General features: G+C 45.0%; 1 protein-coding gene across 1 annotated transcript in view; it reads left to right on the forward strand.

Annotated features, from left to right (window-relative positions):
• The window catches only part of USP4 (ubiquitin specific peptidase 4), an 824148-nt gene that overhangs the window by 260545 nt on the left and 538627 nt on the right, over positions 1-24976 (forward strand). Inside the window, exons 7-8 of the mRNA XM_086938769.1 lie at positions 1837-1974; positions 10996-11113. Coding sequence (XP_086794895.1) covers positions 1837-1974; positions 10996-11113 — 256 coding nt within the window. The remainder of the gene's footprint in view (positions 1-1836; positions 1975-10995; positions 11114-24976) is intronic.

Here is a 24976-nt window from a genome sequence, read left to right on the forward strand (position 1 = left end):
AGAGAACTATTTCCTGGTGGATAATCTTGTGCATCAAGAACTGCTACAACTTGGCCAAAAAGGAGCCGCCTGAAGGTATTTGAGCTCATTCAACTAGAGCAAAGTCTTCAACTTCAGCTTTTGCTAGAGGTGTCCCTGTTGTGGACATCTGTATGGCGGCAACATTGGCATTCCGCCACACTTTCGCGAAGCATTATTGCTTGAATTCAGAGGTGAGGAGGGACGGCCAATTTGCACGTTCTGTGCTGCAGGACTTTTTGGTATGAGTAGGCGGACACCCTTCGCCAGGAGCTGGGCTGCTTGGGGATTCAATTCAAAAGGTGAGTAATCCACAGGCAGAGGTATCCATCAGAAGAACAAGTTACTTACCTTCAGTAAAGCTTTTTCTGGCGGATTCCTCACTAACCCACCCTCCTCCCGTTGTCTACCTACGTATACCGAAAAGGTTTTTATGCTGGACATTTTTCGATTTCTATGTTTGCCTTGCTGAGATGATTGTTTTTAGAAAATGTCTTAGTTTAAGATTTTCCTTCTTATTTCATTTATATACTGGGCATATTTGAGTAAATATTGTATACTGTGTATACTTGCAATATGTTGTCGGTCCACCCATTCACCTCAAAGGTACGGAAAAATGGGTGGAACTGATGTCCGCACGCCGACGAGGTCTTCTTATGGCTCCAGTAACGTCATACAGAATCGTGAGTGGAGCCGTGCTATTGTGACTTCCTCGTCGACGTGCAAGAGAGATGAAAATGTTTCCCTGGAATGCTGGTGCAGGGGTAGTTCAAAGGTTAAGGATTCCACAGGCAGACAATGTATCCACCGGAAAAAGCGTTACCGAAGGTAAGTAACTTGTTCTTCAATACAACTGCACACCATGCCACGTAATTTGACGACCAAAATCCACTCTACATCTCACAATTCCATGCCACACAATGCAACTACTGACAATTCCAATCCAACCCACCTAATTCCACTTTACCACATACATCCTCTTCAATCCATAACATAGAAGTCAGACATTTACATTTACAACACCAATAGCTCTAACTCTTTCTGTTTTTTTTTAACATCCAACCCTGAAGATTAACTCCGATGTTTCTTATTTTTCTTCACCTAACAGGTTGGCATTTATATAGCGTGTGTTGGCATTTATATAGCGCTATCCACACAGTTCCACACCACCCAATTTAACTCCAAACATTTGCAATCCATACCACATAATTCAACACCAAACCACATAATACAACTCAACTCAATTACCCAACACACCGCATACATTTGATCCACACCACACAATTTCACATTGTGTCACAAGATTCAACAGCACACATATAATTAAATACCACTTCACAACACAAAATAATATTCCACATAATTCCACTACACAAAGCCAATCCACACAATTCCATGCCACACATTCACACAACTAACTAATCGAATCCAACACACATAATTCCACTACATACCACATACATACATACGTACGTACATTAATACATTCCTTAACACACAGGTAAAAGTCATTGCCATTTACAATCCCAATAGCTCCAGCTCGAACTCAAACAAATGTGAGACCAATAGTTTTTTCAATGCTTGTTTTCAGAAGTGGCTCATGTTAAAATATAAAATAATAGAATCTGAAATAGGAGCACTTGGATAGGTTTCCTTTTTTTCTGGATATTTTTTTCTACATATCGTACTAATCATACTATAATAAAAAAAAAGCCTCAAATGTTTTTTAGAACTATGAAACTACATTCAAATTGTTTATATTGGCTCTCTCTGTAGTAAGTAGTGTCATCCATGATATTCTACTTGTATCTTTCACAGACCAAGCACAGCAACCAGCAGAAATTGTACTATATCTTCAAAAACCACTACAAGTTTTTACTCCCCTTCCTCATCTACCATTACTAATGGTGATAGCAGCTCCTGTGGAGGTAACAGCGGTTCTGGTGGTGTCCGGGGGTAAGAAAACGAATGCTTCTTTGACAGAATCTTATGTGCTCGGATTCGTCTAACCGTCTTATCTGCTTATTTTTCTTGTTTTAATTATTGTCTTTTTTAGTAGCTTTTTAGATACTATTTTCTTATATAACTCCCTTCCTTCCCAATGGTTTGTTATTTACTGCAGTTGCAGATAGGACTAGACAAAAGCTCTTTCAAAAAGAAATCGGTCATTTAAAAAGTTTGTTGTAGTGCATTTTCCCAGCTCCATATAATTTCTGTGCACTTCATTTTTTGCCTATTAGTTTGTTGCCCTTTAAAGTCCTTCACATAAGAGCATTCTTTTAGTTCTGTGGCGGGTACTAAATATTCAAAATACTACCACTCTCTTCCATGTATGCACTTGATGACTAGATTCAAGTACTGCCTCATCCGATTCAGGCAGTTCTCAGGCTGACCCGCACAAGGCCTGTTTCATGCGAGGGCACAAACATGAATGTCTCCTCATGTAATGCAACTGGTACTATGTAAAGCGCTCTGATACCCGATTCGGGTCAAGTTCGTGCTATATAAAACTCTGTAAAGTAAAATAAATGCAGTGAGTTACTGTAATTACTGTGCTGAGTTTCATCTAACGTGTTCAGAAACCTTCTCCTTCCAGTGTTGATCAAGGGCACAGTAATGAAGGAAGCGTTTACCTTTAACACAGGATGGAAGCGTTCATGTTTATTTAAGAAGTTTTAGATCAGATTTTGTCCTTGTGTCCAGAGAATCCACCTCGTGGAGCAGGGAAATGTTTGCTTGCAAATACCTTATGGATAGAATGCACACAATCCAATAATTTGAGTCGTGCAATGCCCAACCACTCATTAGTTATCACAGTACAGCACTGGAGTGTTCCAGCATCAGTACTCTTCCTAAATGAACAGGAACACACAGTCTGAGCAGACTTTCAATGCCTCTTAGAATACAGCAAGACTAGTGGACATGCTACGACTTATTATTGGTACCAGTGCCACCTTGTTCGGATGCTGCTCTGCTGCATCACCCAAAGAAGTCTGGGCTAGCTTTCTGGGTACACTCAGAGGAAATAAGAGGCCAGCATTTATAATGTACTAAAATTAATTGGTGCAATAACTATAGCCAACTTCAGAACCCTAGCCAAGACCTCTGTGCTTCATAACCATGGAAGAAGACTTCGACCGTGAGTAGGGTCTGCTCCCACATACAACCCGTGCCTGTACAGCGGATACTTGTAGAGGCAAATCATTACCCCAGAGGGTGTTGGATGTCAATCCCAGAGCCTAAACAACAACCTGTCATGCCACCACTGCCTTCGGCCCATCGTCGGCACAGAATGAAGACTTTGGAGAAGGCAACCCTGCCTCCTCTGCCGCAAGGATCTTGCACAAGGCTAAGGCCCCTTACAGCAGGACCTTTAAAACTGGCACTGAAATCCATTATATTGTCCAATCCTACATCGGCTCAATGATCACCCTCAACACCGAAGGCTCCCTTGACACCGAAAATTGCTGTTGATGACCAACTTTGAGGAATCTTAAGCAGCCCATGCTCCAACGGCTGTAGAAGGCGTCAGATGCCTGCCAGGGCATCTGTTTATGCATCCTTAGGTAGGGGAAGATCTTCACAAAGATGCCACAGGAAACTCTCCCAAAGAATAGGAAATCGACTTTTGGGCAGCAGATTGCTTTGCAGTCCCCTCCATCTCTCAAACTTAAACTCAAGGACGAGCTCTAGCCCCTTCAATGCTCAACCTCCTCCTCTTTCACCACCACTTCCTCTACCACCTTTACCTTATGCTTCACCTCCATATTTACAGGAGGTTCACTACACTTGTTTTATGGGGAGGACAGCCCACTCCACCCTACTTATCCCTACGACCAGTCCTATGCCCCTTAATCTCTAGATGATATGTGAGATGACTGCAACATTGATCCCAGGGCAAATCAGTCATATCTGTGCCCAGCCAAGCCTTCCCTCCCTGATGACAGCACTATGTACCACTAAGGTATACAGAGGGCAACCACATAACAAAGTTGATATGCACGTTGTCAAAGATGATGAAGACTTCCTGGTCGAAACATCATCCAAAACCCACTGCACCCTTGAGTTCCTGCCTATGCCTAAGGTTATGCTCAAGGCCACATCTGAGACCTATAAAATCCCAATAAGATGAGAGAGGTCACACCTAGGTTGGATATAAAATATAAACACATATCAAGTGGACCCACCTTACATTCATTAGCATATGCTTCCAGGGTCACTAGTAGTTGACCGTGTGTAAGCCCGTAAACGCCCAGGCTTCTGGACACGCTCCCTTTCTTCATAAGGATCCATCTGGTCCATTCCCACTCACCGCCGCTACCTACGTTTTATGGTAAGTGCTCAACATTATTAGTTCAAAGTTTTGCCATTCAGTATCACCACAGCACCCGAAGTATTCACCAAATGCCTAGTGGTGGTAGCCACGCATTTCAGAAGAGGGGTATTCACTTATTACCATACCTTGACGATTGGCTGATTAAGAGTGCAGGTAAGCAGTCTTGTTTCGCTCACACCCAAGCCACCAATATCTCTCCTCCACAGACTGGGGTTCACCATAAATGCTGCGAAGTCCCACCTCCAACCCCTTTGGCTCAAGCCCTTCTTGGGGGCCGTTCTCAAAACAGCCGCTGTCACCGCATATCACAGCCAGCCCAGGGTGCAGACATTTCAGTAACACTTTTCCAGCCAAATGGTCAGGAAACAGAAAGATCAGTTATGGACCTCCTTGGAATGATGATCTAATCCATATCTATATCCATATCCATACCCCCCCCCCCTTGCCAGACTGCACATGCTTGCAAAAACAGCTGATGGACAGAATGCAGAACAATGCCATACATTCACCCCAGTACAGAGATCTGGGCCTAAATCCATGGTTTTTTTGCACTCCACACCACCCCAGTTCAGACATGGCCATATGCAAATCCGCCTTGACCCTGTGCCTCATGGGAACAGTCCAGCCCGAACTGCCAAGCCATGTCTTTCCTGGACCGGAATCAAGCATCCTAGGACCGGTTTCTGGCTATCAGCTGTCTTCAGCCAGGATAGCTTGACTCCAGTGGTGTGGAGAGCATAGGACTCACGTCTGAGCATCCCTATCCCACTCAGGGTGACAAATGCAAAAACAACAGTTGATGGACAGAATGCAGAACAATGTCAAGACACGGCTTAGCAGTTCAGGCTGGACTGTTCCCATGAGGCACAGGGTCAAGGCTGACTTGCATATGGCCATGTCTGAACTGGGGTGGTGTGGAGTGCAAAAAAACGACGGATTTAGGTCCAGATCTCTGTACTGGGGTGAATGTATGACATTGTTTTGCATTCCGTTCATCAACTGTTGTTTTTGCATTTGTCACCCCAAGTGGGATGGGTATGCTCAGACGTGGGTCCCATGCTCTCCACACCACTGGAGTCAAGCTATCCTGGCTGAAGGCGGCTGATAGCCAGAAACCGGTCCTAGGATGCTTGATTCCGGTACTGGAAAGACATAGCTTGGCAGTTCGGGCTGGACTGTTCCCATGAGGCACAGGGTCTAGGCTGATTTGCATATGACTATATCTGAACTGGGGTGGTGTGGAGTGGAGTGCAAAAAACGATGGATGTAGGCCCAGATCTCTGTACTGGGGTGAATGTATGACATTGTTCTGCATTCTGTCCATCAACTGTTGTTTTTGCACATGCATCTGCACCAGCTGGATTTATCAGCACAATGGTCTCAAGCAGAGGGTCACTTGGAATATCTAGTGTTGGTGTGGGCCAGCACCCATCGCTCTCTACAGTAGTGTCAACAGCCCAAACATTTGTTGCAGTGCCAGCGTCTTCACCAATGCTCCAAATGCCAAAACTTCACCTCCAGCTTCCCACCGTCCTTGGGTATGCTATATGGATGAATTGGTCAGGAATCTTTGTCTGTTCACAATGGGAACACTTCCATTGCAGTCATTTGTAAGGCATCTACATTGTCCATGTCGTACACATTTTCAAAGCATTACTATGTGTATGTTGTAGCACCCCAACAAGACTGTTTTTGGAGCATTGACTCCAGTGCTTTATCCCTTTGCCAGCTGCCACTTGAGGGAGCACTGTTTTACAGTCTTTGAAGAATATAATTATCTACGCCTGCACATGCTTTGAATGGAATATGTACCCTGTAAGCATTTGTTCGCAGCGTTTAGTGCTGAAGATTCACATGTGCCCACCTGCCTTCCTTGGAGTTGCTGATATACACTCTTTTCTTTACATATTAAAGCTTTTTGTATATAACTTCTTGCATAGTGATCAAATTGTCCTATCTAGTACTCCATCTCTATGCTCACATGCTGTGCGACAAATGCTCATTACCAACTAAGGGAGGAGTCACTGTACCTTGTGACTCTCACGACTTCGTCCAAGAAAAACAAGTTGTAAGTTTACAGACCCAACATTAGATGGCAGGAGCATGCAGTAACATATTCTTCCCGTCTCCTCAAGGATCTCTTTCATGGTCGTAAGCACATAAGGGAGTAGCAAGCCTATCCTGTAAGAAAGCAGGGAAAACTAGGAAAGTGGCTCTCTCCTCAAGTACATTTGTCAATGAAGTCTGCCTGCAAACACAATAAGATGATGGACGGAGCGCTGATATCTTTCTTACACTCCCCACCCCCGTCACTATTCGATCTGGGTTGAATCCATCCTTTTTCTTCTGCTGACTTCGCCACCCCAGTTCAGACCCAGCCTTATGCAAATCAGTCTTGTCCCTATTCCTCATAGGAACAGTCCAGCCTGACCTGCCAGACCAGGTCTTCCTTGGACCGAAAAGGAAGTCTGCCCTACCAGACTGTTTTCCCATAAATGTTTGACTTAACTTACTAGTGGATGCTTTGCAGATCTCCACAATGGGGATGGGGCCTACCAAATAGTTTTGTTAGTGTTACTGATAACAAAGAAGACTGTAAGAAACTATCCAACATGAAATGGCTAAATCTTTGTTAACCGTCCCATAACTGACAAACAAATATTTTATTTTTCTTGTGCTGTTAGTCTTAGTAAACTTACAAATTCTTCTAAAATGCAGTGGTTGTGGCCGTCTTTCAATTGGAGGCAAACCATGTTGAAAGATTTATGTGGTGCCTGAAATCATCTGAGAGAGTAATGTATAATGTGTTCTCATAACTACTTTATTTTTGTAGATAACAGATAAGGTTAATTCCAGCATAAAGCTTAGCTTTCCCTATTGTGCTGAGATGACTCCTGTTTGGAGAGGTGCTTTCACCTTAAATACTCTGAAGAGGCCTTGTGTGTAGGCTTGAAGGAAGAATGTAGTACCTTGCCAACTATTACATTCAGGTCCCTGGAATGTGTGTGTCTTCCTGCAGTACCAAACACTTTTTTAATGCCCTCTAGAAACTCCTCTGACAGATGTCCTGTATAATAGTTTTATCAAAGATATGTTTGTATGCAGAAGTAGCTGCAAGTTGTAACTTTATAGAAGTTAACTTAAGTCCTGACTTGGCTAGGTAGAGCAGCTAAGGCAGTAACAGTTATTCTTGGCACGTTGTAGGATTGATACATTTTTGCAGGCACAAAATGCGGAATGCCTTCCATGTTAATACATAAGATCCAGTCAGATTGAGAGTGATTTTGAGGTGAAAGTCACACTTCTTCGACTACCCAGAAGACGTTGAGGTGGCTGAAGATGTGGAGCAAAGTATCACTAGGCAAGACTGGTTCTTTTTTTTTTTTTTAAGACCAATGGTCCCAAACTTTATTTAGTTTCACAGATAAGAAGGCAAGCATTCATACAATGACATAAAAAGAAAAAATTACTACAAACGGTACCCAGCAAGTAGCACATTTTGACATGTCAATTATACATGAGTGAAAATAAACAGTAGCCAGGGGAGATGCATTAGTCCGTAAGTGGCAGTGCCAGGAAATGTCTCGGGCCGTAGTGCTCGTGGCCCGCAGCGCCGCAGAAGGACCAAGGTGGTCATGTAATCCAGCAACCAATTGTCTTGGGTCGCGTACCCTGGTTGGCACATTAGCAGTCAAAGGCAGGATTATATCCCACATGGCCATACGGGTCGCTGGGTTTCAGTCTCTTGCTCCCGGCAGTGATCAACAGGCATTGTGTGTAAAGTAAACGGGGAGGGGAAATCTAGTATCATCTTGAGTACAGCAGAAACATTCTCTTTGCCACCCAAGAGACATAACTGGGAATTAAAAGAAGGGGGGGAGGGGGAAACACTTCAACAACTGTTGGATTAGTGTATGCGTGTACAATAGTGTATCTGGGGTCCTAGCTGTGTATGGCGCACCCTATGTGGGCCGTGTGGGAGTGTGGACGGCTGAGGATGTAGTGTCGCTGCGGCTGCAGGTCGGGGAGGGGGGGGGGAAACAGGGGCGGGGGGGAGTTAGGCAAGACTGGTTCTTGGAGGAGTCCTGCAGGAGAGGAGGGGCTGGGGGACCTGGTCCCACCCCACCCGTGCAGGCAACAGTGTAGGCGGTACAGCGGGAATGGAAACCGCCAAGAAAGAGTCCACATACAAAACGCCGACTTATGTTCCTGCATACTGGTAGTGTACCTGCCTTAGCAAAATCATCCGGGGAAATACACTGATCCCATATCATGCAGACTCTAAAGGGGAAAACGAGGATTTCATCCACTGGATGTGCATCTGTCAAAAACTTCACTAGCTACGCTCGCAATAGCTAACAAGAAGCTTTAATGGCAGAGGTATCCTTACATTCAGAGAATCAATAATAGCGTGCCTCAATCCAGGGGACCCGCAGTTAAACTGTAAATTTGTTAAATTCTTCACCATGGTCCCAATCGACAACTCAGGATAAAGAGGCACACCTGCAAGACAGACTTCCCTATGGGGGACGATCTCTGCGTTGATTAATTTTATGACCAAAACTGTATTAGCTATGATCGAATCGAATGTACATGCTGATCTCAAGCTTGCATTCGGTATTACGAATTTGCACAAACATTGCAATAGTTTTGCACTTATATCTACCAATGTAAAGTGGGACAGTTGAACACCAGCCTGAACAAAATGTTCTCCCTACTCCTGCATATTTGTACAAATATAGCTCAATTCTCTTACTAAGTGAAGCTGCAGGCTGGCCACAGTATTGGCTATTTTCATAAACCAGGCATATATGTGGCACTATTTTAACGACTAGTCTAGTTCTTAGGACAGTTTGTGTTAGCAGTGATCGGCATATTTTATTATGATGCTATGAATTATAATATTTATATTTTATTCCGAAATTGTTATAATTTTAATTAACTGAAACAATTAAATTGACTTCTTTCCAGTTACATTTGATCCTTGGCTCCATCTTACTTTGACTGCCCAGAATATGTTCAAAATTACCACCATAAAGTCAGTGCTAGAATTCTTCCTTGGTGGGCATCATCATGCAAGTGCAGCAGTTGTGGGTGTGATGGAGTTATTTACAGTTGGTCAAGAACATTTCAGTGCTGCCAGAACCCCCATTTTGTCATGGATGTCCACAGTGTTACAAGGTGTTACCATTATGCCAGGATTGGCATAATGGATGTCCACAGTTGGCCAAAAAAGACTTCCAAACTACCTAAACCACCATTATGCAATGGGGTAGACACCACCGAACTACTGTTGCGCACAATATATCAAGACTGACCACCATTCTGTCAAGACAGCATTATTCCAGCGATAGCCACACTAATACAATGGATGTTAATAGTATGCCAGGAATTTTCACCATTTTGCTAGAACCAGATTTTTTACCAGAGGTGTGGTATAAAGCTGTGGATGCCAACAAGGTGCGAAGTATTACTACCAATGTGCTGGGGATGCATTGTATGAGAGTAGCATCATGCCAAGGATATTCACAATTACCAAGTATCATTATACATGGTGCAACACTACCAATAATCTAAATTTACTGTAGTGCCTAACAGGGGAGTGCTTTGATGGCTTACCGACTGCCCTGGACTCCAGAGTGCTCAGCGGAAGTCCCCAGCATAAATGGCTATATGTTTGGGGATTCGGCTGCAAAGACAATACCTTAATTTGCCTTCATATGTCACCTGGAAGAGAGGTAGAGAAGTGTCCTACAGATTGGGCTTGTGTAGGAAATTGTGGGTGGCCTATCCCTTGTGGTGGAGATATTACTAACCCAGTGTGTCCACTATGCCCCTTGGCTAATAAAAGTTGCAGGAGAAAATATTTTTATTCTTTTTGCTATACAGGTGGACAGTTTCCTGCATTTTTGTAGCGCCAATATTTTAGTTTTCTGTGATAACATATTATGGATTGTTCATTAAATGGCTGCATTGCACAGCGCTATTATGGTGTAAACTAAACACCATCCAACTTCCTATTAAAAGATAGCCTCAGCTCTTCCTCCCAAATCCTAAGTTCTTTGTTTGGGAACTAAGGAGTGAGACCTGCAGTGCCTACATCTTGTACACAACTTAGCGGCAAGACTGTTATCAGAAGTGAAGAAATAGGAGCTCATGTCTCCAACATTATATCAAGTGCACCATTTACCAATTAAATTGCACTTGAGTTATAATCCAGTTTCATGCAAGAAACTACCCCACTTCGACACTTAAAAGCACCTTATTCTGTAGTAAGTTGAGGAAAATCCTAAACTTCTACAGTAAGGCCATTAGATATCCTTTCTATTGTCGAGCTGGCCAGATGCCAGAGGATTGCCTTACAAATGTGTGATTTACTGAAGGCCACCTTTCTTCTAGAAATGGGGTCCCAGTAACCCGCAAGTGATAATGTTTCTGAACGTTGCCTAGTACTCAAACCCCTCACATCCTCTAGTTAATATTCTTCAAGTGATGAGTGTATCCAAATGTAAACATCCTTGCTGTTTCTTACCAATAAAACACATCTGATTCAATTTAAATGGCTAATCATGAAGCACATTGAAAGCCACTGGGGTGCTTAAGAGCAGGTTACCCATTTCTATGGTTTTGTTATCTTATAGGACTTGTGGATCCTCTTTTAACAACTACGCTTTTAGAGAATCTGATTTGCTGACACGACCAGGACAGTGTGGACTCAGCAACCTGGGAAACACCTGCTTTATGAATTCTGCATTACAGGTAATGAAATCATAACAATCTCTGAAATGTTCAAAGTTGCAAAACTCATGCCTTTGTCTATTAACCCAGTCACTGTAGCATATTCATACTAATAAAACAGGGATTACTATTAAGGCTTCTAATGTTCAATTGTTAATGCTTTTTGCAGATAAATACAGACCGAAAATAAACATTTCTTGTCTATTTATTTTTTGAAGCGTAAAAAATACTGATGATTGTGCTACTTGTGAGTAACACTACTTGTTGTCCTTCATGAAAACCAGACCCACTACTAAGCAGATTTTATATAATGCTAATATTTTTCTGTGCGTGTAGTGTTTCGTTATATTTGGCTGCTTAACTTGCTACTTAATTTGCTAAAACACAATAGGCATCAAAGTAGGAGTGCATGTTTATCCGTTACATAAATGTGGAAATATACCATTTAACAACTCCATTTATATTCAAAGCATAAAATAAATATGGATAACTACCAATAAAATGGCACAAAAATAAATATGGATAAAGAGACATAAATGTAAAAAAAGAAATTACCATAAAACCGGGAGCCCTAAGTACAATGCATTTGCTTTTATGATACAAACTATTTGTGATTTTATTAGAGAGTGGGTTGTGTTAGTACTCTTTTACTAAAAATTCTACTATGAATCAATATAATTTTTCATTCTGTTCTGTGTACAGGCCCACACCATCTGGAGGTACAACTTGTCATTTACTTGAAATGTGCCTCCTTATTCACAGGTGCCTCTCTTGCCTTTGCTTAGAGGCAGTAGTTTTCAAAGTGGTTTTGCCATATACGTGTAGTGGACTGCATTAATTTATTTTTTCACCAAATAATTTTTTTGTCAGTTAAAAAAAATGCTCGAACTTGTTTTCATAAAGAATTGCCATGCTTCTTGTTTTAAATACATTTGAATGCCTGCGCTTTGAAGTTTAGCTGTTTTTGTAGTCTGCTGTAAAATTAAAAGGAAACTTAAAAAGAAAAATCTTTTATAATTCCAAACTTCGCTCCAGAAGATAAAAAAAACATGGTTCAGGACAGGGACTGCACCACTCTAGAACTGTCACCTTTAATTTGTACCGTAGTGCCTTTCAATTTGCCTTGATCAATTCCACGAGCAGTTTACAACTGCACTGCAAGTATGCCATAGAGCCAAGCATGTTTGTGTGGCTGTTGTAACTCTAGAGTGGCTTCCGTATTCACATTAGATGCACCCTTAACAGCTGGGTACTCTTGACATGGACTCTTACCTAGAAACTTCACTTTTCCCTCCGCTTCTTGACCAATAAGTCAGTATAAAGGCTGATTCTACTGACTCCACTTTTATTAAGAGCCAATATTGTCAAGATCTCAGCCTGTGTCCATTTGGTCATATCCCTCAACCATTTTCCTACACCAGGAGCAGTGCAATCCTTCCAGTTCATTAAATGTTTCTCTTGGCCACTATCAAGACCAATTCTATGAACCCTCCTAACTTTGTGTCTAGGCACCGGACTCATAAACACTGTGGTGGCACCTGTGGAAGTGCACTCACCATGATCTCTTTTATAATCCCCAGGATTTCCCTCCAATAGGCCGGTATTGCATAACAGCCCCGTACATTGTGGTAGAAGTGGGCCCTGAGTTGCGTACATCTAGGACCGGTGTGAGCAGCACCAATATACATTGTAGCAATTCTAGAAAGAGATAATAGTGTAGGCTTTGAGTAAGCCCCTTACTCACTACTTTCGACCCCTCCCTTACCCCCAGGGCTTCCTTGCACATTGTGCCTCCTGCCGCAATATGGGCAGTGATCAATGTTATAATGTGTCTTTTGAATAACAAACAAGAACCTAGGAGGTCTATAGGCCAAGCAACTTGCTGGCGAAACTGGCAAGTCTATCGATATGTCAGTTGGTGCTACAGTCACCATGTAACAGTGTCTAAAGAATAAGAAGAGAGCGAGAGACACTTGTGAGGAAAAAAAAGAGCGAGATTGAGTAGTGATGTCTAAGACTCTATTAGAAAACTGGTCAAACCAAATCCAGTACACATTATTTGTGGATAACCATCAAACATGACAGGTGATCAGTCCTATCATTTGGCCGTCCACACTGTGACCTGGCGGGTCCTTCGATCATCTAGACCTCATGCCACACAGTCGTAGTAAGTACTGGATGCGGTCTACAGTGAAATGAGCCTCCATTTGTTGGTCTGATTATGATGGTTCGTGAAGAGTGGTGAAAATACAGTGCAACATACAATAAAGTAGTGAGTCTAAAATAGGGTGATATGTCTAAACAAACACTTTAATGGGAACTAGGCACATCCCCTAATTAAAAAATAGGAACAGCGCAAACGACAGTATGGAACAAATGACTGTCTCAATTCGGGCTAACATGTTTCTGCCTACCGGGCAACTAGTCCCTTGGCTTTCATCAGGGCCACTGCTCTAAAGAAAGTTGCTACCTTTTTATATGTACGTGAAATCAATAATACATCTATCAAATCGGTGAAAAAAGGGTATAAGTAGGAACGATACAACCTGTACCTACAGTTATATACACATCCTCCTTGTCAGTGGACGCTCAACGTGATCCAACATGACAGGGGACTGGACCTCACCTCACCTGGACGGCCTCCCCCAAGCCTCAGGCGAGTTTGGTGGCACCGACTGAGTGCGGGCCTCGTATACCTGAGCACGGTCCAGGTGAGGTGAGGTCCAATCCCCTGTCATGTTGGATCACGTTGAGCGTCCACTGACCAGGAGGATGTGTATATAACTGTAGGTACAGGTTGTATGCTCAAATAATGTGTACTGGATTTGATTTGACCAGTTTTCTAATAGTCTTAGATATCACTACTCTCTCCTTTTTTTTTTTTTTCACACGTGTCTCTCGCTCTCTTCTTATTCTTTAGACACTGTTACATGGTGACTGTAGCACCAACTGACATATCGATAGACTTGCCAGTTTCACCAGCAAGTTGTTTGGCCTATAGACCTCCTAGGTTCTTGTTTGTTATTCATATGATGTTGCTGGGGAAGTGAACCAGTAGTAGGTCTTTAAACCTTTCCCTTTGACCCTACCCTCCCTGTTTGTTTTTGATAATGTGTCTTTTACCATTCTAAAATGGCTGCCACACATATAACCATATGCGTTTAATGGCATCTTGCATTAGTACTTGTTCTCCTCCAGGGGTTCCTCCTTAAGATTCAAAAACAAAAGGAGCTTAGAGGGTAAAGCTAGTCATAGGTTGCCCTCCATTCAATATGCAACTAATACCACAAAAAACCTAGGCTGTATAGGTACTTATAAAGTTTACCTTTATTTTATATATACCATTTGTTGCATTGATATTGCAAACCTGACTCCCCTTTCACTAATTAATGGGGTAGTTGGTATATCTTAGAATTGTGCCTCCTTTATACATTCACCTGGTTCCCAATAGCTAAAAGACAGTTGTGAGACCACTCATACCACACACACTTTCAACGCAAATAGTATAGTGCTAGAAACGAAAAAAATGTGTGAGAGCAAGATGGCACCTCACGGGCGCACCACCAACGGGAACCTGGCTGGTACTCGCCAGGATAGCCCTGTTCTCATCATTGGCACCATCAAGCTCAGAAAGAAAAAGAATTAGAGTCCAGAAACTCACAAGAAGAGTTTTTGTGAAAAGATGCAGTGAAAAACAAACAAAAAGAAGTGACCAATAAAGTGTCAAAACTACATATAAAACACACACACCAACACAGAAATGCAATTTTATTCTGTCTCTTGTGCTGGGTATGGGGTTAAAAAGAAGGAAAAAGTAGTTTTGGTTGTCTTCTTATGAGTTTCTGGACACCAATTCTTTTTCTTTCTGAGCTTGATGGTGCCAATGATGAGAACTGGGCTATCCTGGCAAGTACCAGCCAGGTTCCCGTTGGTGGTGCGCCCGTGAGGTGCCATCTTGCTCTCTCACATTTATTTCGTTTCTAGCACTTCACTATTTGCGTTGAAAGTGTGTGTGGTACGAGTGGTCTCACAACTGTCTTTTAGCTATTGGGAACCAGGTGAATGTATAAAGGAGGCACAATTCTAAGATATACCAACTACCCCATTAATTAGTGAAAGGGGAGTCAGGTTTGCAATATCAATGCAACAAATGGTATATATAAAATAAAGGTAAACTTTATAAGTGCCTATACAGCCTAGGTTTTTTGTGGTATTAGTTCCTCCTTAAGAGCCATAAGTACTCAATATTCCTGTCCACGGAGAGCTCTTAAAGTATATATGATTTTCATTAGAAATGTGTATTTTAAGAAATAAAAAAAATCTCTGCATGACCATATAAAGGATAAAAATGGGTCCGATTTAATTTGTCAATTTAGCTAAACAAAGTCTATGCAAATTATTCAAATAGTAACTAATATAACAAAAAGTGACTAGGAACAGCTTTCCTGAACCTTTCTGAAAAGAAAGAAAAAACAGGTTAGTGTTAGACAAGTTGCCATAGATATAGGTTGACAAATGGTCACAGTGCCTTTAAGGAATCCTCCTCCTCCAGTGTCTCATCATGACCCTCAAGTTGAATTGTCAGTTCTTTTTTCCAGTTCCAGTAAAAACAGGATCTTGGAACACAGAGTTGGGTCTTTTGGGCTTTTTTCTCATTGGAAATCTTTCAAAACTTTACAAATTACACTTTGTTTCATCACTAATGACATTTTAAGTGCTTTAAATAAATCCCTGACAGGAATTTTCATTTTATCTACATGAAATATCATTTTTGTTGTAAAGACCCATTCTGATCTGGCTCTAAACAGAATTTATAATATACCATTGCAAAGCGTCCTTCTGGACAGGAAAAAACGTCGCAATAGCCGCTTTCTTAACGACTTAGAACACCAAAATCTTCGGGCACTAAATGGGAGATTTGTGGCAGACGCTCCTCCAGTCAATTCCTTTTACTCGACCACAACAAGCTCCATTCTGGACTACACCTTCTCAAGCCTTGCGCTGTTCCCTTACATTTCGGGTTTCAGAATGGGCGACAAGGGTGACAGTGATCATCGCACCCAGGAAAGTCACATAATATCCAAGACGCCTACCTTAATTAGGCCAGACACAACTACGGGGCCGATTCACTCCTTGAATCAAAAAATAATTAAATGCACGACTGCCAATGCAGAAACCGGTCCTTGGAGGCTTGATTCCGGTCTAGGAAAGACATGGCTTGGTAGTTTAGGCTGGACTGTTCCCATGAGGCACAGGGTCAAGGTTGATTTGCATATAGCCATTGTCTGACCTACGGTGGTGTGGAGTGCAAAAAAAGATGGATTTAGGCCCAGATCTTTGTACTGGGGTGAGTGTAAGACATTGTTCTGCATTCTGTCCATCAACTGTGTTTTTTGCAATTTTAACCCCAAGTGGGCTGGGTATGCTCAGACGTGAATCCCAGGCTCTCCACATCACTGGAGTCAAGCTATTCAGGCTGAAGAAGGCTGATAGCCAGAAACCGGTCCTTGGATGCTTGATTCCGGTCTAGGAAAGACATGGCTTGGTAGTTTAGGCTGGACTGTTCCCATGAGGCACAGGGTCAAGGTTGATTTGCATATAGCCATTGTCTGACCTACGGTGGTGTGGAGTGCAAAAAAAGATGGATTTAGGCCCAGATCTTTGTACTGGGGTGAGTGTAAGACATTGTTCTGCATTCTGTCCATCAACTGTGTTTTTTGCAATTTTAACCCCAAGTGGGCTGGGTATGCTCAGACGTGAATCCCAGGCTCTCCACATCACTGGAGTCAAGCTATTCAGGCTGAAGAAGGCTGATAGCCAGAAACCGGTCCTTGGAGGCTTGATTCCGGTCTAGGAAAGACATGGCTTGGTAGTTTAGGCTGGACTGTTCCCATGAGGCACAGGGTCAAGGTTGATTTGCATATAGCCATTGTCTGACCAACGGTGGTGTGGAGTGCAAAAAAAGATGGATTTAGGCCCAGATCTTTGTACTGGGGTGCGTGTAAGACATTGTTCTGCATTCTGTCCATCAACTGTGTTTTTTGCAATTTTAACCCCAAGTGGGCTGGGTATGCTCAGACGTGAATCCCAGGCTCTCCACATCACTGGAGTCAAGCTATTCAGGCTGAAGAAGGCTGATAGCCAGAAACCGGTCCTTGGATGCTTGATTCCGGTCTAGGAAAGACATGGCTTGGTAGTTCGGGCTGGACTGTTCCCATGAGGCACAGGGTCAAGGCTGATTTGCATATAGCCAGTGTCTGACCTAGGGTGGTGTGGAGTGCAAAATAACTATGGATTTAGGTCCAGATCTTTGTACTCGGGTGAATGTAGGACATTGTTCTGCATTCTGTCCATCAACTGTGTTTTTTGCGACTGCCAATACGAACCTTCAAGCGCCGAAGCTGCACTTCAATTCTTTGATATCCAAGCATCGGCTGCAGCTGGGCACATCACTTATTGGGCTCACTTTACTGCAATACTGCTAAAAAAGCTTGCAGCTACTTTCCCCTCAAAGGACAATCTTCGCAAAGAGGGTAGCAAAAGCAATCTAAAGAAAGAACAGAGAGTACAACTAAGAAATCTCAAAAGATCAGTAAACTGACTACGCAAGCTGAGAAAAGCTCCTAAAAACATCAGCTTACGAGCAGTGTTGAAACCTCAAAGGGCAGCGCACAAACAACTAAAATGGAACATCAAGAGAGATGGTGAAAATGAAGCATGGGCCAAACTCCTATACGACCTTAACAGTAACAACAGTGCCCGCTTCTGGGAACCAGTAAATGGGTTCATGCATCCGCAGCACAAAGAAATAGCATCTCATATCACTGAAGAGACCTGGATAAAATACCTCTCCAGCCACTTCAACGACCACACAGAGCATCTTGGAGCCAAAATGGGGAATAGCAAGATTCCAGAGAGAAATTCGAAAACATGTACCCCAGAGACACGGGAACTGGCCTTCTCAGGCATAAAAATCAACCTCTCAGATATCGAGGGGCCAGCAGTCAGACTTAATTAAAAAGCAGATAGCCAAAGGCAGGAAAGAAGACGCCCCGGGCCCAAATGGCATTCCACCTGCCCTCTATAAAGCAAAGAATAAAGAGTGGTCTGACCTCTTTAAAACTCCTATTCTTGGAAATCCGGTTACTAAACAGAATTACAGAATCCTGGAAGGGTTCGACGATTGTCCCAATCTACCAAAAAGGAGACAAGGCTGACCCAAACAACTACCGCTTAGTAGCCCTTATTGATAACTAGGCAAAATATTTGCCGGCGCTATATTAGAGGAGCTTACACTTTGGGCTGAGTCAAACCTGATAATACCGCTGAATCAGACAGGCTTTCGAAAAACAACGGGAACATCAACAAACATCCTTGCCATGTTATTAATAATCGACGCAGCAAAATCTAAGATTCCCTTACATTTGTGTTATATCGACTTCAGCGCCTCATTCGATAACATCGAGAGAGGCAGATTATGGGGGAAACTAGCACAATGGGGCCTACCACAGTCGACCCTAAATATGCTGATGCTCCTTCACACGGACACCTGGATGGAGGTGAAACTAGGAAGTGGCACCCACCTGTCCTCAAAAGTACCAACTACTAAAGGTTTGAAACAAGGGTGCGTGCTTGCGCCAACCTTGTTCAATCTTTTTATGGCGGACCTACCGAAAGCATTCAATGCCTGAAATTCTCACTCACCGAGGATAGGAGGGAAAGCCTTGAGCAACCTTTTGTATGCAGACCACGTAGTGCTACTCAGTCACACTTACATTAGCCTTCAACGACTTCTGACTGAAATGCAGAAATACGCCATGGAAAACAACTTAAAAATAAACCTCAGCAAGACACGTACAATGTCAATTAACACCAACAAAAAACAACAGAAGAGCTGGTCTCTTGGTGGCATAAAAATTGAGCCAGCTTGTGAGTACAAATACCTGGGAGTCACATTTGGCAAAGAAGGCTCTTTCGCGCACCAGAAGCAGGAAATAGGAAGGAGAGGCTCATTGATTGCCAGGATGATGAAACATCTGGTAACCCAACTGATGGGTCCGACTAGGACCCCGTTTCTGAAGGTAATCCAGGCGAAACTGCTTCCCTCGATCACCTACGGTAGCGAGGCAAATCGGGGAAGAGATTCTAAAGACCTGGATAGCATACAGGTCAAAGCCTATAGAACAATGTTCTCGCTTCCGCCTTACACATCTCCGGCTCAAATAAGACACGAGTTCAGCCTGCAAAAACAAGATCTAGCCAGGTACGAAGCATACATCATCTGTTTGCCTAAACTAAGAAGCGCTACCACAAATACACTAAACTCTCTGCTATGGAGTGATATACAAAGCAGGGATTCTTCTGAGGCAAGGAATTACCTTGAGTTGGCCTTGGAAGTCACTAAACTCTCAGAGCTCTGGGACAAACAACTTGGGCATAGCAATTTTAAAAAAAATAGTCTGGAAATTGAAGGATAAGGCACTATTCTCAAAAAGATTGCATGCATGGATGACCTTAAATTCATACAAATCATTAACTCCACAAACCTATTTCAACCAGGGTTACTTACCATAAAGCTACAAAAATGAATATTCTAAAGTACAGACTAGGGGTTCTGCCATGCACAGGGCACCTACCACCATGGTTGAGGAAAGACGGTAATGAGACCTGCAGGCTATGTAACTCCCAACAATGGTGACATACTTCACGTAATCGTCTATGTGAAGAACTGCAACAAGCACACCAAATGCTTCTTAAGACCAATTAAAGCAAAGAGGGATTGGCACCAGAAGGCAAGCGGTGCTCGCCTGCCTGACTCCGTCAAACACCAAATTAAACTGCAGATTTATGAAATTTCTGACAGTGGCCGAACAGAGAATACCAAAACTGGTGGAATGCTACAGAGTTAGTCCGATATGCAGATGGACAATAGGATCTAACGACCTCTTATCGAACATGTCCGTCTAGCACCAGCTAGACATCATTGTGCAAGCAGAGCCCATGTGGCAAACCCAGTATATGGCTGAACAGGACGAGAGCTGGTTTTAATTAACTATGCAAGTAAAATAAACTTCAAACATTCTGATCTCCCTCTCTTTTGCATAAATGTCCAGGCACACCCTGAAGGATAGGAAGTATGCCAGGCTTCGGGGCCTACAGGAGTTAAGGCTGGATTTACATCAGAAACATTTGGGGCTCGTATAAAGGCACCACTTAAACCATTCTACCTTCTGTTCTTTGCACAGACTCTCCATTGGGTGAGATCTGAGGGAAGGTGTCACTCAACTTAGAGATGTTGTTTCTGATTAGTGTTGGACTTTTACGTCTTGCTAACTGTTGAGGCAATTGGTGTCAAGAAACTGTTTGACTTTGAGGCATCAGTCGACGTTAACAGTGCACTCTCCATCGATGTCAAACATCATTTTGAGTCTAGAAGTTTAAATGGAGGAGATTGCCAAAGACTTCTGATTCGGAGTACTCCAGGACTTAATCACCGAATCGCGATTTCACTCCTTCAGTCAACCTTTCAGGAACTCCAAATGTCTCCAAGGTTGTCTCCTGTGGTTCCAGCTAAGTATTTACACCAAAGGGAGGGTGTGGCCAAGCTGCATGGCTGACAGGACGTGAGCTCCTTTGGCTCCTTAACGCCCAGCCACTTAATCCTGTCCACAGATGCCCATGACAGCTCCCCCTGTGCAGATGAACTTCTGTATGCTGCAGGGGTCTCCCCGGGAGAAACGCGGGACCGGGAGGAGCAAGTAATGTGCTGCCTCGACTGTCTGCCTGGAATCACGCAAGGCCAGGGACAAGGCCTGCGACCGCCGGAGATCTCTGCGGGCCTTGAGTGCGGCATTTCTGTCCCGGCTTGAGTGGAGGTGCCCTCAGTCATTGGGGGCCTCCCGTACTCTGCGGGCCCCGGCCTTCACAGTTGGACGGTGAGAGGACAGATGCTCCTGGGGGCCGGGTATACTATCAATTAACCTGGAGACACAGGCGCCTGATGCGGGGCTGCTTGCTGACATAGGGGGTCCTTTGAGTGAAGTGCAGGCACAGCCCCTTTCCCGGCCCCTCCCCCCAGCACCCGTTGGCTCCGGAGTGTCCTGTGAGGTGCGCACTGAGCTGCAATACAACCCCGAGTGGGGGCCTTGGGGGGGCGGTTATCGGTGGCCCCCTGGTGGTGGCGGATGACTGTGATCTCTCTCCCTGACCGGCGAGGAAGCTGCTGGGGCTGCCCGATCGTGATCGGCCCGGCCACACAGGTTGGCCTGCACCCTGGGGCGTGGAGCTTTGGCCTGCTTCGTCCTCCTTGGTGGGGCATTCAAGGATACTCCTGCTGGTGCCTGAGGGGCCCCCTGAGACATTTCCTTTTATTGTTTGCGGCCTGCAAGGGGGTGGCTTTCTTGAAGTGGGGTTCTCCCTCCTGCTGCGAGTGGGGTCCCAGCCACCCCTTGGACATCCTCCAAAAGACTGTCGGGTTGGGGGCCAGCATGGGGGGGAGCTTTGGATGTTCTGGAGCCCTGTGGGGGCCCTTGACGGCGCGTGACTGTATAGGCCCCATCGCATTGGAGCTGCTTGCTCGCGGGCCCCTTTTGGGACCCGGCCCTGGGGCCTGCCCGGGCTTGCCTGGCCTCTGCTCTATTGGTGTCACCTGCAGGAGTGACATAATTATGCCACCACTAGCCCTGTACAGGGGACCTGAGTTTGAGGATTGAGATACCTGCGGAACCTGGTGCTCTTTACTGAGGCTTCCGCCATGGGTAAGGACAGGCTACCTCGTGTCTCCAACCCCACCACCATCACGCAGTATACCACGCAGCGCCTAGCCAGGCAACAAATTACTCGTCAAACGGGCCAAGATGGCAAGGAAGATGCCGCTAACGAGCCATCCCGGGCTGAGCTCCTAGAGGCGATCCAGAGGTCTCACACTGCTTTGGAGAAACAAATCGAGACGGTCTCCATTGATGTGAATTTACTGCAGGCGGACCTGCGGAAGGTGACGGATAAGGTCTCCACAGTCGAGGGTGACATCGTCCAACTCGAGGGAGAAGTGGCCTCTCTGAAGCAACAGGTCTCCCAGCTCACCAACACCACCGAAGCGCTAGAACGACGGGCGGTGGAGGCTGAGGGGCGGGCCCGTCTAAGCAACATCAGGGTCCTGGGTATTCTGGAGATCTCGGAACAGGCTAATGTGGAGCGCTTTCTGGAAAACTGTATATGAACCAAACTATGTCCCATAGGCCTGTCAGAGGTCTTTGTGGTGGAGAGGGCCCACAGAGTGCTGGTTCCTCCTCCGCCGCCAGGGGTGCCTCCCAGGGCCATCATACCAAAATTTTGAACTATCGGGACAGAGACTGTATTTTGAAAGCAGCAAGAGAAGCGGCGGACCTCACTTTCGATAATGCCAAGGTATCCATTTATCGGGATTACACCTGCCAGGTGCAGGAATGAAAGGAAATCCTTTCTCGGCATCATGCAGAAACTACATGATCTCCACCTACAGTACATATTACTGTACCCATCAAAACTCAAAGTGATAACAAATGGAAAGGCCCGTTTTTTTGACTCTCCGAAGGAGGTATGGGAATGGCTTGAGATCAGGAGAGAGGCCCTCCCCCAGCGTGAGCGATGGGAATCCCGGAGTACCTGGGGGACCAGACCATCCGGGGGCCGCATGGGCAGGCGCAGGGGGTCAGCTTGTGGACGCCACCCAGAAGGAGAGATCGCGAATCACGGTGGGGGGACAATGGCGCCTTACGCTTGGAGTCATCGGATTCAGACAATCCCCCCCCCCCCCCCCCCACCCCCCCCCCCCTCACTGCCTGTAACAGAGACTCCTGAAGAGAACCTGGTGCCAGAGACTCTCCTGTCGTCCACTCACGTGGTTCCAGAAACAATCATGGACCCATTTACTCCTCATACAGCACCGCCGTGAAGATGATATCCTTTTTTTCTCTCTTTCTGTTGCTGGGGTGGTGGGGGCAGGCTCTCAGAGGCCTGGTGACTGCTGTCTGGCAGGATCTTGGGAGAGTTAATGTCGAATTAGAGCAGAAGTTCTATACATTTGGTGGGATTGGCTACTCAATACCCTATGTGTGTCTCTTGGGTTCACAATGGGGCAGTTTGGGACATTGTATTGCGCCAAGAGATGGCTTGGTGCATCGGCAGCTGGACTTTGGGGAGGGGGGGTTTTCTTCTTCCTTTGTGGATTCGTTCTAGCCCAGTTTGGGCTAATGGGACAGCTGTGCATGACCTGGCACCAGCATGGGAAGGGCATTTTTGCATGTGTTGTCAGTAAATTGCTCGTGGGAGGGTGTTTCCTGGGGGTGTTGTTTTTTCTTCGGCATTGAACGTATCGCTTTTAGGGCACAGGGCTTAGGTAACTATATGGGACATGGATCACATGGGGATTGGATACTCTATAGTACATGTGGTTTAAATTTCTAAGCAGGAATGTGAAGGAGCTGGGCACATGCACCAAGAGGTCCTGTCTTCTCTCCGCAGGTATCGGGTCTTGGAAGCATGCCTCCAAGAAACTCACCTCACGGAAGAAGGGGCTCAGAAATTGGCGAAGAAGTGGCGGGGACAGGTCTTCCACACTTCATTCTCTACCTATGCTATGGGAGTCATTGTGTGGGTGGCCCCTCGGGTCCTGTTCGCCATCCAATATGTGAAAGCGGACATTAATGGGCGATACTTGCTGCTTAGAGCTAAGCTTGATGGTAGGGATGTTGCTATAACTAACACTTATGCCCCAAATACAGATGACCCGGACTTCTTTCAGGCACTGCAAGAGGTGCTGGTATCGGAGCTAGAGGTACTGCTATTTTGGGTAGGGGATTTTAATTGTGTCCTAGACCCCGTCCTTGACAGGTACCCGCCCTGCACTGGCACGAAACCAAGGAGGACAATGAAACTCTGGGCAGTTATGGGGAATAAAGAAGCCTAAGATGTATGGCGCCAGAGACACCCGACCCAGAAAGTGAACACTTGTTATTCATCCACTCATAGTACATATAGTCGCTTGGATAGGGTTTTACTCGCTAACCCTGATGTAGCTATGTCCGTTGAGGTGAACCACCACGCGTGATTACGCTCTGATCATTCCCCAGTGGCGTGTGTGGTCAACTGGGGGGGTCCGATATGTTGCCCACAGAAGATTGCCGGCGGAGATAATTTAGGATGAGGTAGGGCGGCACCACCTAGAAACGGCCATGACCGACAACGTTGACCTAAACTGGGCCGGGTCAGACCTATAGCGGGCCACGAAATGGGACTCCCTGAAGGCGGTAATGAGGGGCATGTATAAGCCTTACATGTGGGGTTTGGAAGCAACTTCAACAAGAGTTGCAGGAGGAGGTACGTCGCCTCTTGGAAGTTCAGATCTCTGAGACCCCTGATTCATCAGGGAGGGATGGGGCGCGTGGCCTCGGGAACGCATCCATGATATTTGGGACAGGCTAGACAAATATACTCTTACACAGTACAGACAACGCATTCATAGGGAAGGGGATAAATTGGGCCGTCTTCTTGCCTGAATTCTCCGCCGGAAACACGCCTCCTGCGGTTGTGGCTTTGCGGGAGCCCACGGGGAACCTAGTGCACTCTGAGATGGGATTGTTGCGGGTACTCCAATCACATCTCGAATTATTATATACTGCAGACCCAACGATCAGTAAGGCCTCCTACCTCCCTTATCTCCAGAATCTGCCCCTACGGTATCTCCCTAAACAAGCGCAGAAGGAACTAGACGAACCCCTAACGCAGGGTGAGATACAATCTGCACTGCAGCATCTGCGATGAGCCAATTCCCTGTGAAGGACTGGGCTATTCTAAGGCCCAGCGGTGCCAGGGGACAACACCTGAAACCTTTGTGGGTTACCTGTT

This window comes from Lissotriton vulgaris, chromosome 9 (genome assembly GCF_964263255.1).
Source record: "Lissotriton vulgaris chromosome 9, aLisVul1.2, whole genome shotgun sequence".
Classification (NCBI taxonomy): Eukaryota; Metazoa; Chordata; class Amphibia; order Caudata; family Salamandridae; genus Lissotriton; species Lissotriton vulgaris.